The 13,953-nt window shown below is 44.8% G+C and overlaps 1 protein-coding gene across 2 annotated transcripts in view; it reads left to right on the forward strand.

The window, feature by feature from the left end:
- flt1 (fms related receptor tyrosine kinase 1) overlaps positions 1-13,953 on the forward strand; it is a 248,293-nt gene that overhangs the window by 166,232 nt on the left and 68,108 nt on the right. For both annotated transcript variants that reach the window (XM_078545377.1, XM_078545376.1), the window contains exons 16-17: positions 2,312-2,418; positions 7,392-7,527. In XM_078545377.1, coding sequence (XP_078401503.1) covers positions 2,312-2,418; positions 7,392-7,527 — 243 coding nt within the window. The remainder of the gene's footprint in view (positions 1-2,311; positions 2,419-7,391; positions 7,528-13,953) is intronic.

The raw sequence follows: 13,953 nt of genomic DNA on the forward strand, positions 1-13,953 counted from the left end.
CTGAGTCCGAGTCAGATGACGAACCTCTGGACTCGGTCATGTCACAGCTGCTGGAGCTGCAAAGGTAAACTAGGGAACATCAGGAAGGGATGTCGCTGCACTCCTCAAATTGCAAGGCAGGATGGAGGAGTCCTTCCGCCTTCAGGCTGAGGTGATAGCGCCAGCATTACAATGCACCGAAGTCAACACTGGTGGGATGGCGGCCGCCTTGGAGACCTTGTTCCAGGATGTCACTCCTGCACTGCTGCGTGGGCTGAACTCCATTGGCAATTGCATAGTTGGCCTCCAACAGTGTGTATGCGTGAGGGGTGAAGGGCAGCTCGATCTCACTCCAGCTTCCCCTTCCGCTCATGGAGTCAGCCAGGGGCGCTTGGACATCCCTAGGGAGGAAGATCAGTAGGTGCACACCTTGGAGCCATCCATTCAGGTGACTCCGGGAGTGTCCAGTTCATCCAAATCCCCTCTTCCTGTGACCCCAGCAAATCCAGATCCACAGGCCAAGGAGGATGCCACTGCCACACAGCATGACCCCAAAAGCAGGTCTCAGCCCTCCAGTGGATGCCTGCCAAGGTCATCACAGACAGGCTGCCTCCACCTCCGCTGTGGATGTCCGGGGAGCACCAAGATAGGGTTAGGAAACTTAGGAAGATGTAGTTACAGAGCCGGAGCACGGGTGTTAACCACTTGTACATAATGTTCACTGTTATAAATAAACTCTCAACAATGTCCCCCTGTCTATGGCTCCTTGTTCTGATAAGCAGTGTTCTTGTCACTCAGATATGAAACCTTTCTGTACAAGATAAAGGCAGGTGTCTCAATCCAGGGCCTCTTCCCTGTGCTTTGTGCAGCCTTCAGACCAAAGTGATGATCCCGTCTCACACTCCCTGGACACATTACTGATGCCTGCTCCTCTGCGGTGCTGGTCATTGCTGCCAGAATGTTGTGGGCAGGCACCACAAAGTTCTCCCATACTCTCCATGTGCTCTCAGCACCTTTAAGGTGGGGTTGGCCTCCATCTCTTCACCATCTATGACCAGTGATGCTGTGCTCCTGAAGGGGTCAGGTGCTGAAGGCGGACAAAGAATCAAATGGCTTTTAAAGTTTCATGGCTGCATCTCTATGATATGACCTTGATCATGGAGCGCAAGTGAGCTGCCCTTGGTCAGACAGGAGTCAGACATTCTCAGAGGCTATGTGAAGATCTATGGAGTGTCCTCACTGCATGTCATCATCATCCTCCTGCAATCGAGCGACTATTAGAGCCTCCACCACATCTCCATGACAGAAGCAATGCCACAGAGGTAATGTGCACTGCCATAAGCCAGACTGGAGTCAAACATTCACAGATGCAATGTGAGGATCTATGGGGTCACCTCACTACATGTTGTCATCACCCTCCATAAATCTAGCAGCTATGAGGGCCTCCCAAGCGCCTACCTTGTCTGGCCAGTGCAAGGGCCTCATCGCCATCATCATCGCCTTCGAAGACCTCCTCACCCTCGTCACCATCGACGTCCTCCTCATCAGAGGAGACCTCCAGCTCCTGCGTCTCCTCCTCAGCCAGCACCTCTCCCCATTGCAGCGCCAGGTTGTAAGGGGTGCAGCAGGCGACGCTGATGCGTGACGCCCTCTGTGGACTATATTGTGGGGCTCCACCAGACTGGGCCAGGCACCAGAACCTCATTTTCAGCATCCCGATGGTCTGCTCCACCAAGTTGCGAATTGCAGCATGAGCCTCGTTATACCGTCGCTCTGCTGTAGTCTGAGGCCACTGCATGGGTGTCATCAGCCACATCCTCTGTGGGTAGCCCTTGTTCCCTAGGAGCCATGTGACTATTGTGGATGTGGTGCCAATCAAGCAGGCTGCTTTGTCCTGGATGGAGTCAAGCTTCTTGAGTGTTGTTGGAGCTGCACTCATCCAGACAAGTGTGTTTTTATATAAAAGCAAAATACTGCGGATGCTGCAAATCTGAAACAAAAACAGAAAATGCTGGAAAAACTCAGAAGGTCTAACAGCATCCGTTGAGAGAAAAAAAACAGAGTTAACATTTCAGGTCCATATGACTCTTCTTCAGACTGAAGAAGCGTCATACGGACTCGAAACGCTAACACTTTTTTTTCTCTCCACAGATGCTGTTAGGCCAAGTGTATTTTTATGTATATTAAAACACATAAAAAGGAGAATAAAATTATAGAACAAGAAAACATGTGTGATTTCAAAAATAATTGCATATGCAATATTCCAGAAGCTTTTGAAGGTTTTAGAAGAAAATAGTTTCTATTTTTTCTAATGTTTACTGTGTGTTTCCAGGACCAACAGAGAATTCAAACCTGGAGCTGATAACACTGACATGTACCTGTGTAGCTGCTGCACTCTTCTGGCTACTTCTGACTCTCTTCATTCGTAAACTCAGAAAGGTAAGTCCCAGTCACTGTTCTGGCAGAGGTTCATAACATCTGACACATTAACGTTTGTTCTTTTGTCCACAGATGCTTTTTGTGCAGCACGTTCTGTTTTTGTTCCAAGACCACTTTTCTTAACACTAAGCCTCAGGGTACAGTGTAACGGCCAGTTTATACTTCAAAGCTACTTCAAGTGTGTTGGAGATTTCCGTGCTTTGAAATCAGCCACAATAAACAGCAAGACAACATCACAATTGCAATTGCAATATTGAATCCTCCTTGCTGTGGAGTTTCTGCAATGTTTGGAGGAAGTCATATATATGCCAACAAAGCAAAAAAAAATGAAAGCATTGCTCGCCGCTACAGGTGGACTTTGTGTTCAGCTTCACAGGGCTAGAAAATGGTAATTTATGGCTCCTTGATTCTCTGGGGCACTGATCTTCCATCTGCCACTGGCAGCACTATGTCTGCAGGAAAAACAGCTCTAGCCATGATTCTCCATGACATCAGAGGCATTAGTGTTGCTTCATTTATATTACAGTGTTCCTGCCAATGCCAGCATAACTGCAAGTGACAGCACCATTACATAAAGCAGCATTAATCTTGGCATCATGTCAGCCAGTAGTAGAAGATTTTCTCGAGAATACTACAGTATCTAAAGATTATTGTAGTAATGAGGCCCTAATCACTAACATATTACTTATCTTTAAAAATAAAGAGACATTAGCTGTTTGCATTGAATCATGTTCTGACATTAGAAAATCTCCTAGTTCACGCCTCACACATAAGATCTTTGAGCCACTTACTCAGAAGGACGAGCTGAGATGGTTTCCCATTGCCTTTCTTGGAGTTTGTAATCTTCAGAATACCTTCTCTCCTAATGGCTTATAATCAAGGCTAAAGAGCCCAACGTACACTTTACAATGGGGTTAGGGGGAGCTGCACCCATTGGAAACAAGTACTCCTGAAAAGGGAATCCTTTCCCATTATGGGGTAGTAGGCATTGGAACTCTCTCGCCCAAAAAGCTGTCAGTTGAAGATTTCAAAACAGAGATAGATTTTAGTTAAGTAAGGGTATTAACAGGTATGGAAACAAAGTTGGTAAAGGGATTTCAGATACTAATCAGCCATGATCGAATTGAATGGTGAAACAGGCTCAAGGAGCTGAACTCCTGTTCCTGTGAAAGTGAACAGTTTTGGTAATGGAGCAGATGTGGGAAGCTGAGCTAAGTTTGAATGGAATTTGGTTTGAATTGGTAGCTAAGTAAAAATTGGGGCCTGAAGCATTGATGGAGGGGTGGGTGGGTGGTCAAGGTTTGAATGACCTTGGTCTTGCCAGCATTAAGCTGGAGGAAATCTTGGCTCATCCAGAGATTGATGTCAGATAAGCAATATGAGACAATGGAGGAAGCAGCAAAGGCTAAGTTCGGTTTCATCAGCATACATATGGAAAATGTTAATACTTCTAGATAATTCACTGAGGGATAGTGAAGAGATGGCAGTCCTGGATCTACTTCTGGTTCCACTATTGTAACTATGCAAGTAGAAACTGAGGTGAGTCAGTAAAAGCAGACCAGGAGAGAATAGCATAGAAGACAAATGTTCGAGGTCGATGAAATGATATTGAAGGCAACAGAAGAGGTTGAGCAGGATGAGGAGTGAAAGAGAGAGCCATGTCTACAGTTACACAAGAACTCATTGGTGACTTTGATCAATGGAGTTTAAATATTGTGGATGAGTTGGAAGTGAGATTAGCGGCAACTCAAACAAGGCGTGGAGAGAAAGAGGTAGGATTGTAGCTGAAAAGTAACAACATATTCCAGGAGAAAAATACCGTGGGTGCTGGATTCTAAATAAAAGCAGAAAATGCTGGAAAGCAGGTCTGGCAGTACTTTTTTATTTGTTCATGGAATGTGAGCATCACTGGCTGGGCAAGCATTTACTGCCCATCCCTAATTGCCCTTGAGAAGATGGTGGCGAGCTACCTTCTTGAACCGCTGCAGTTGCTGTGGTGTAGGTACACCCACAGTGCAGTTAGGGAGGAAGTTCCAGGAATTTGACCCAGCAACAGTGGAGGAATGGTGATATATTTCCAAGTCAGGATGTTGAGTGGCTTGGAGGGTAACTTCCGGGTGGTGGTGTTCCCATGTATCTGCAGCCTTGTCCTTCTAGATGGTAGCAGTCATGCATTTGGAAGGTGCTGTCAAAGGAGGCATAGTGAATTCCTGTAGTGCATCTTGTAGATGGTACATACTGCTGCTACTGTGCATCAGTGGTAGAGGGAGTGACTGTTTATGGATGGGACACCAATCAAGTGAGCTGCTTTATCCTGGATGGTATCAAACTTCTTGAATGTTGCTGGAGTTGCACTCATCCAGGCAAGTGGAGATTATTCCATCACACTCCTGACTTGTGCCTTGTAGATGGTAGACAGATTTTGGAGAGTCAGGAGGTGAGTTACTCGCCGCAGGATTCCTGGCCTCTGACCTGCTCTTGTAGCCACAGTATTTCTATGGTTAGTCCAGTTCAGTTTCTGATCAATGGTAATCCCCAGGATGTTGATAGTGGGGGATTCAGTGATGGTAATGCCATTGAATATCATGGTGCAATGGTTAAATTCTCTCTTGTTGGAGATGGCCAATGTCTGGCACTTGAGTGGCATGAATGCTACTTGCCATGTCAGCCCAAATCTGGATATTGTCCAGGTCTTGCTGCATTTGGACATAGACTGTTTCAATAACTGGGGAGTCACGAATGGTGCTGAACATTATGCAATCAGCAGTGAACATCCCCTGGCAGGAGAGCACGCCAGGAGCAGCACCAGACATACCTAAAAATGAGGTGTCAACCTGCTAAAGATATAACACAGGACTACTTACATGCAAAACAGTGGAAGCAGCATGTGTTAGACAGAGCTAAGTGATCCCACAACCAACAGATCAGATCTAAACTCTGCAATCCTGCCACATCCAGTCGTGAATGGTGGTGGACAATTAAACAACTTACAGGAGGAGGAGGCTCCACAAACACCCCCACCCTCAATGATGGGGGAGCCCAGCACACAGTGCAAAAGACAAGGTGGAAGCATTTGCAACTGCCTTCAGCCAGAAGTGCCGAGTGGATGATCCATATTAGCTTCCTTCCAAGTTTCCCAGCTTCACTGATGCCAGTCTTCAGCCAATTCAATTAATTCCACATGATATCAAGAAACTGCTGAAGGCACTGGATATTGCAGAGGCTATGGGCCCTGACAACAGTACTGGTACTGAAGACTTGTGCCCCAGAACTAGCCATGCCCCTAGCCAAGCTGTTCCAGTGCAGCTACAACACAGTACAGCATCTACCCGACAGTGTGGAAATTGCCCAGGTGTGGCCTGTCCACAAAAAGCAAGACAAATCCAGCTCAGCCAATTACCACCCCATCAGTCCACTCTCGATCATCAGCAAGGTGATGTATGGTGTTGTCAACAGTACCATCAAGAGGTACTTGTACAGTACTCAACACCATGCAGGGCGAAGCAGCCTGCTTGATTGGCACTCCATCACATTAAACATTCACTCTGTCCACTACTGACACACAGTGGCATCAGTATGCACCATATACAAGATGCATTGCAGGAACTCTTCCAATATCTTTCAGCAACATCTTCCAAACCCATGCCCTGTACCACCTAGAAGGACAAGAGCAGCGGACACATGGGAACATCACCACCTGCAAGTTCCCCTCCAAGACACACACCATCTTGATCTGGAACTATACTGCTATTCCTTCACTGTCACTGGGTCAAAATCCTGGAACTCCTTTCATAATAGCACTGTGGGTGTACCTACACCACATGGACTGCAAGGTTTAAGAAGATAGCTGAATACCACCTTCTCAAGGTCATTTAGTGATGGCCAATAAATGCCGGCCTAGCCAGCCACCCCCATATCCTGCAAAAGAATTTTTTTTAAAATCCAGTTTGGCGTCAATGAAGTGAAGGTTGCCCTGCCTTGAGTGCCAGACCTCCAATTCCCCTGTGCCATCTCACTTCTCCCTGGTGCAGTGGAAAACTTTGGCACAAACTCAGGACAACTAGTAATCTCAGTAATCGCTGCTGTGGGATGTCTAAATTACTCTGACACTTCATCTGACCCACCGCCATTTCCACCCCCACTGGTTCTAAGTGGACAGGCAACCCCATCTTCATATCAATTAAGGACTCGCCCCCAGTGAAATCTTAACTTTAATCAGTCTCCCACTGGAGGCGGTTTTTTGATCCAAAGTCAGACCCGGCTCCTGTTTCCTGTCCCCATTGAGAAAATCTAGCCCTTATTCTTTAATATAATAGGTTAGATGGAAACTGTGAATGAATCACTGTTAAGTAGATATTCTGTGTACTGAACATGTGAAAAACCTGCAGATTTTTAATCAGGAGACACCTTCAGAATGTATCTATTAAGAACAGTTTCTTAAATTAATTTGTATTAAAATAGTTTTTAAAAACATAACCTAAAAATAACCATGTGTTATATATTTGTGGGTACTGTTGTGCATTGAGAATTGTATGTAGATTTGACTAATTTAATTTTTAAAGCAAACATATGCAGAGTTCTGGCTCCTTTCCTTGCTGAAATCCCTTTCAATTTTGCTTCCATATAAATTTCTAAATATATAATTGTTCTTGTTAAATAAACCCTAACGCTGCATTATTATTTTATCCATGCCTGCAGTTTAATCAAGACAGTTTGACAGGGTACATAACTTACTGCTAATTAGTCCAGTGAAAGATGCCATTTAGTTTTGAATGGATCACACTGGTGGTTTTGTTGTAGCCTGTTGAACCCTAAAGGTTACTTCAGCCGAAATGCTTAATGATACAATGTTTTCCTTTCCAACTACTAACCATTAAGATGATGAGTATTGGCATGAAGACTGTAAAAATCTACAGGACAAATGTGAAGGTCCTCCCCACATTAATTTTTTTTCTCATGTTTTGGTTTGCTAGCCTAGATCAGCAGAAATAAAAACAGACTACCTGTCAATCATAATGGACCCCGATGAAGTACCGCTCGATGAGCAATGCGAACGCCTTCCTTACGATGATAATAAATGGGAATTTCCTCGAGACAGACTGAAACTCGGTATGAATACAAATTTTTATTGATGGTTTTGGAATGCTAGGTAATATATATTAGTCATAAAATTAGTGATAGCTGTAATTCTTTTCTCAATAAATCTACAGCAATTGCTATTAACATCTATGCACAATAAAAGGCAACATACGAACAAGTGTAAGCCATTCAACTTCTCTTTCTTAGAAAATAGCTGATCTGTACTTCAACTCCAATTACCCACTTCTTCCCCAAATCTCTTAATATCCTTATATAATAAAATTCTGTAGTCTCAATCTCACAAATTTCTGTAGACAGTGTCCAGATCCAATGTTAATGCATATAAGAGAGGTCAGCTTCTTGGACTTCTGTAATATCATCCATTTCCATCTCTGTCTCAGTCCATCTGCTGCTGAAATACTCTTTCATGCTTTCATTACTTTCAAACTCAGCTATCCCAGTGCTGTACTGGCTGGTCTCCCACTGTGGGAGTTTGAATGAATTCAAGTTTATCAGGAAAGATTGAACAGGCTGGAACTATTTTCTCTGTATGATAGAGCTCATTAAATTTATGAAGGGGTTCAAAAAGGGAAGGAGACAGAAAGCGAGAAACCACAGGCCAGTTAGCTTAACATCTGTCATAGGGAAAATGTTAGGAGCTATTATTAAAGAAGCTATAGCAGGGCACTTAGATAAGTTCAAGATAATCAGGTAGAACCAACATGGCTTTGTGAAAGGGAAATCATGTTTAACCAACTCATTAGAGTTCTTTGAGGGAGTAACATGTGCTGTGGATAAAGGGAAACCTGTACTGTACTCAGATTTCCAGAAGACATTTGATGAAGTGCCACAGGGATCAGTGCTAGGACCTCAACTGTTTACAATTTACATAAATGACTTGGATGAAGGGACGGACAGGATGGTTGCCAAATTTGCTGATGACACAAAGATAGATAGGAAATTAAGTTGTGAAGAGGACATAAGGAGGCTTCAAAAAGATATACATAGGTTAAATGAGTGGGCAAAGATCTCGCAAATGGAGTATAATGTGGGAACATGTGAAATTGTCCATTTTTGCAGGAAGAATAAAAGAGAAGCATATTATTGAAATGGCGAGAGATTGCAGAGCTCTGAGATGCAGAGGGATCTGGGTGTCTTAGTGCATGAATCACAAAAGGCTAGTATGCAGGTACAGCAAGTAATTAGGAAAGCTAATAGAATGTTATCATTTATTGTGAGGGGAATTGAATACAAAGTAGGGAGGTTATGCTTCAGTTCTACAGAGCACTGGTGAGACCACATCGCAGTATTGTGTACAATATTGGTCACCTTTTTAAAGAAGGATGTAAATGCATTGGAAACAGTTCAGAGAAGGTTTACCAGACTAATACCTGGAATGGGCAGGTTGTCTTATGAGGAAAGGCTGGACAGGTTAGGCTTGTATCCACTGGAGTTTAGAAGAGTAAGATGCAATTTGATTGAAACATATAGGATCCTGAGGGGTCTTGACAAGGTAGATGTGGAGAGGATGTTTCTTCTTGTGGGAGAATCTAGAACTAGAGGGGTCACTGTTTAAAAATAAGGGGTCGCCCATTTAAAACGGAGATGAGGCAAAATTTTTTTGAGGGTTGTGAGTTTTTGGCACTCTCTTCCTGAAAAGGTGGTGGAAGTAGAATTTTTGAATGCTTTTAAGACGTTCTTGATATTCTTGATAAGCAAGGGGGTGATAGGTTATTGGAGTGGGTGGGATGCAGATTTGAGGTTACTATCAGACCAGCTATGATCTAATTAAATGGCAGAACAGGCCCAAGGGGCCAAATAGCCTACTGCTACTCCTTGTTTGTATGTTCGACATGGAGGGACTGTTTCCACTGTGGGTGAGTCTGGAACAAGGGGGCATAAATATAAGATAGCCACTGATGAATCAAATAAAGAATTGAGGAGGAATTTCTTTACACAGAGTGTTAGGAACATGGAACCTACTGTCACATGGAGTTATTGAAGCAGATAGCATTGCCATGTTTAAGGGAAGGCTTAATACATACATATAGGATTAGAGATCTAAGTAATTAGTAATCCCTCTAAGTATTAGAGGGATATCAGGTAAGGAGGCAAGAGATAATTAGAATGGGAGGATGTTTGTGTACAGTATAAACACAGGCTAAGACCAGTTGGGCAGAATCGTTTGTTTCTATGATGCAGATTCTATGCAATTCTGTGCAGTTGAAGGCAAATTCTTTATTGGATGAAATTGATGATCTCTTGTGTGATGTTACTTGCCACCAGTAGCAGGGTGTCGTGACCCATTCCTCGCTCTACTGAGATTCTTTGTTATGAGCTGGGGTTTGTGGCTCCAGCATCTTCTCCCTCTTCACATTCTGTTCTTAGAAGTTCCAATCCCTTGGTCATTGTCAAATAACATTGGATTCAGCAAGGCACCACAACTTTCGGAAACCATGGTGGATTTTACTGTGTATGTCTCATTGACCTGCCCAGGCATGAAAAAGGCAACTTGAGAATTCCTATGGTCTACTCCACAATATTCCTGGCGGTGCCCAATGCCTAATCAATTTTCATCCTCTGCTATTGGATTCCAAAACAATGTCATCAGTTAAGGATGACAAGGGCATCCCAGACCTGATTCCATGTGAAAGTGAATGAAGTCAGAAGCATGCCTAAACAAGGCATGAACTGCTGACTGACTGTTGTGATTGATATCATCCGATGCTGCCTGGACCATTCATGTACTTAAAAGTGACATCTTGTTCTCACCTTCATAGTCATGAAAAAGGTAGTGCCCCTGGTGGAAGGAAGGTGCATGCCAGGTTGCAACAGCTCACATTTCTCTGTGATGGCGTTAGGGAGAAAACACAACTTTCTCAGACACTGCACTGGATTTAATGCAGCCCATTATGGTGGGATCCAAGGCGGACAGGCCCACTTAGTCATTGGAGAGGCTCTGTATCAGTCTCCTAGCAGCAGGAAAACCTCTCCCAGTTAAGTTGGAGGGCAAGGGACTGACACATGATTCCTGGCTGCTCCTGGCAGCATGTCCATTAGGCTCATTAATGAGCCAATTGACACCCCTGATCCCTGAGTACACCGCAATTTAATGGTAGCTCATGGATTAAATGGGTCTCCTGTACCCTCTGAAGGCTGCCCAGTAAAACCTATTAGGGTTGCCAGTGGCCTCCTGGGTTGGGGGTGGGGTGGGGGGAGTTACTTCGCTATCAGGCACTCTGTGCCCAATCGAGAGACCAGGCCTCAGGCAGGGGGGCGTCTGCTGAAAGCCACCCCAATTCCCTTGCCTTTGAGCTCCCCCCCTACTTCCCACCACCACCATGATCTCCCATTCTTGCCTTCACTCGTCTGTGGCTTGGGGTTCCTCCGTGATCCTAGGCCTCGAGTGGGTGCAATGCCACTGTTCCTGCTGGCATGAGGGACCTCTGATTGGTCAGCAGCTCTTGGCGGATAGGACTTGCACCTCTTGGAGCCTCAAACATGGGGAAGGCCCAATGGTGGCCAGTATAAGTGCCTGAAGGATAATAGAGCTGAACTCCAGAGGTGAAGTGAGAGTGACTGCCCTTGACATCAAGACTCCTTAGATACTGAAGCAGTCCATGTCCAAATGCAACAAGACCTGGATAATATCCAGGCTTAGGCTAAGTGGCAAGTAACATTCACAAGCAATGACCATCTCCAACAAGAGTGAATCTAACCATCACCCCGTGACATTCAATGGCATTACAGTCACTGAATCCCCCATTATCAACATCTTTGGGGTTATCATTGACCAGAAACTGAACTGGACTAGCCATATAAATACTGTGGCTACAAGAGCAGGTCAAAGGCTAGGAATCCTGTGGCAAGTAACTCACCTCCTGACTCCCCAAAGCCTGTCCACCAGGCACAAGTCAGGAGCATGATTGAATACCCTCCACTTGCCTGGATGAGTACAGCTCCAGCAACACTCAAGATGCTTGCCACCATCCAGCACAAAGCAGTCCGCTTGATTGGCACCCCATCCACAAATATTCACTCCCTCCAGCACCGTTGCACATTAGCAGCAGAATGTAGCATCTATAAGATGCACTGCAGGAACTCGACAAGGCTCCTTAGATAGCACTTTCCAAACCCACGACCACTACCAGCTAGAAGGACAAGGGCAGCAGATACATGGGAACACCACCACCTGGAGGTTCCCCTCCAAGCCACTTGCCATCCTGACTTGGAACTATATCGCCATTCCTTCATTGTGACTGGGTCAAAATCCTGGAACTCCCTCCCTAATAGCACTGTGGGTGTACCTACACCACATGGACTGCTGCAGTTCAAGAAGGCAGCTCACAACCACCTTTATTTATTGCCCATCCCTAATTGCCCTTGAGAAGGTGGTGGTGAGCTGCAGTTCATGTGGTGTAGGTGCACCCATAGTGCTGTTAGGAAGGGAGTTCCAGGATTTTGACCAGCGACAGCTAAAGTATTGAAATTAGGTTCCCGACATGCTGCAGAGGGAAATGCGGCCCGTTATTGACGGGTGGAGTGGACGACTGCAAACTGTTTCACAATGACGTGAAGCCGCTTTTTGTGCTCTACGGATATTTTCCGCTCCCGCCGCAAATGGGAGTGGAAAATCCCGGCCAATATTTCAGAATCTGACCTGTCCCTGTTATCTTCCGTATCTCTTCCTACCTGTAGACTATCATGTATGTTCAGCACCCCTACTGGAGTGGTAATTTGCGGGGTTGCTAAATAGGCAGAAACTCAGGAAAATCTTGACCATACCCCATAAAGAAAGAACAAAGAAAAGTACAGCACAGGAACAGGCCTTTCAGCCCTCCAAGCCTGCGCCGATCATATTGCCCGTCAACTAAAACATATAGCACTTCCGGGGTCTGTATCCCTCTATTCCCATCCTATTCATGTATTTGTCAAGCTGCCTCTTAAACACCACTATCGTACCTGCTTCCACCACCTCCTCTGGCAGCGAATTCCAGACACTCACTACCCTCTGCGTAAAAAACTTGCCCCGCACATCTCCTCTATAGTTTTCTCCTCTCACCTTAAATCTATGTCCCCTAGTAATTGACTCTTCCACCCTGGGAAAAAGCTTCTATCTACTCTGTCCATGCCACTCATAATTTTGTAAACTTCTATCAAGTCGCCCCTCAATCTCCGTTGCTCTAGTGAGAACAATCCGAGTTTCTCCAACCTCTCCTCATAGCTAATAACCTCCAGACTGGGCAGCATCCTGGTAAACCTCCTCTGCACCCTCTCCAACGCCACCATATCCTTCTGGTAATGTGGCGACCAGAATTGCACGCAATATTCTAAGTGTGGCCTAACCAAGGTTCTATACAGCTGCAGCATGACTTCCCAGCTTTTATACTCAATACCCCTGCCAATGAAGGCAAGCATGCCATATGTCTTCCTGACTACCTTATCCACCTGCGTTGTCACTTTCAGTGACCTGTGGACCTGTACACCCAGATCCCTCTGCCCGTCAATGCACTTAAGGGTTCTGCCATTTACTATAATTCCTGCCTGTATTAGACCTTCCAAAATGCATTACCTCGCATTTGTATGCTTTTGTATAGCATAGTATGCTTCCAGGGCACAGATCAGGGTCAAAGTGAGTCATGGGAAGGAATTTGTGATGGCCATTTGTGGGACTGCCTCTAAACCACCCAAAAGCATTCAGTTTTCTTTAAGAAAACTTAAGCCTAAATCCTCCTGGGCTCCTTTTATTGTGGGCTGAGCCCAACCTATCCTTGCCTTTTGTCTTTCCATAGCTTTGTGATGGTGCAAGGGAGAAAACACAGTTTTCTTAGGCACTGGCCACGTGAAAAATCAAGGCAGGCCCTCAGTGGTCTGTAGATCCTGTGGTATGTTTACTTTCAAGTCAGGTGTTGCCAGAATACATTTTCAGCAGCTGTTTCCTTGGTAATCATAGCTGACTTTTCCCCAGCTAATGCAGGAGCACTACAGCCAACTGTGCTTTGAGTGCTGTCCTGGCTAGAATCAGCTAACTCAGTGGGAATTGAACCTAGGACTACCCTGGTCTGCATGGTTCAATCAGATAATGTGTTTAATTGAAGTCAACTGAACTGTTTTCCTTGCCAAAAAAAGAGTTGGTTCCTTGATGTATTTTAAGACAGGAAGCTTAAGTTATAGGTTAAACTGATAACAGAACCATATTCCGAAGCTGTTTGTTTGGGTGAGAATCATGGTTGTTCCCTGCATTTTATGAATTCCTGTAAGCTATGCATTACAGAAGCGAAACAGGATATAATTAAGATGGACAAACTCAGACCATAGCAAGAGCATTGGCTTTTGGCTTTTGATGTGAGTGAAAGATGAAGCAATGATTTGGTAAATTAGCAGTAAAATACAATTCCTAGAGCCAAGGCTATCTTTTAGTACTGTACCTGGCATGTTTGTTCCATTGAATCCCTA

This window comes from Cetorhinus maximus, chromosome 7 (assembly GCF_964194155.1).
Source record: "Cetorhinus maximus chromosome 7, sCetMax3.hap1.1, whole genome shotgun sequence".
NCBI classification, from domain to species: Eukaryota; Metazoa; Chordata; class Chondrichthyes; order Lamniformes; family Cetorhinidae; genus Cetorhinus; species Cetorhinus maximus.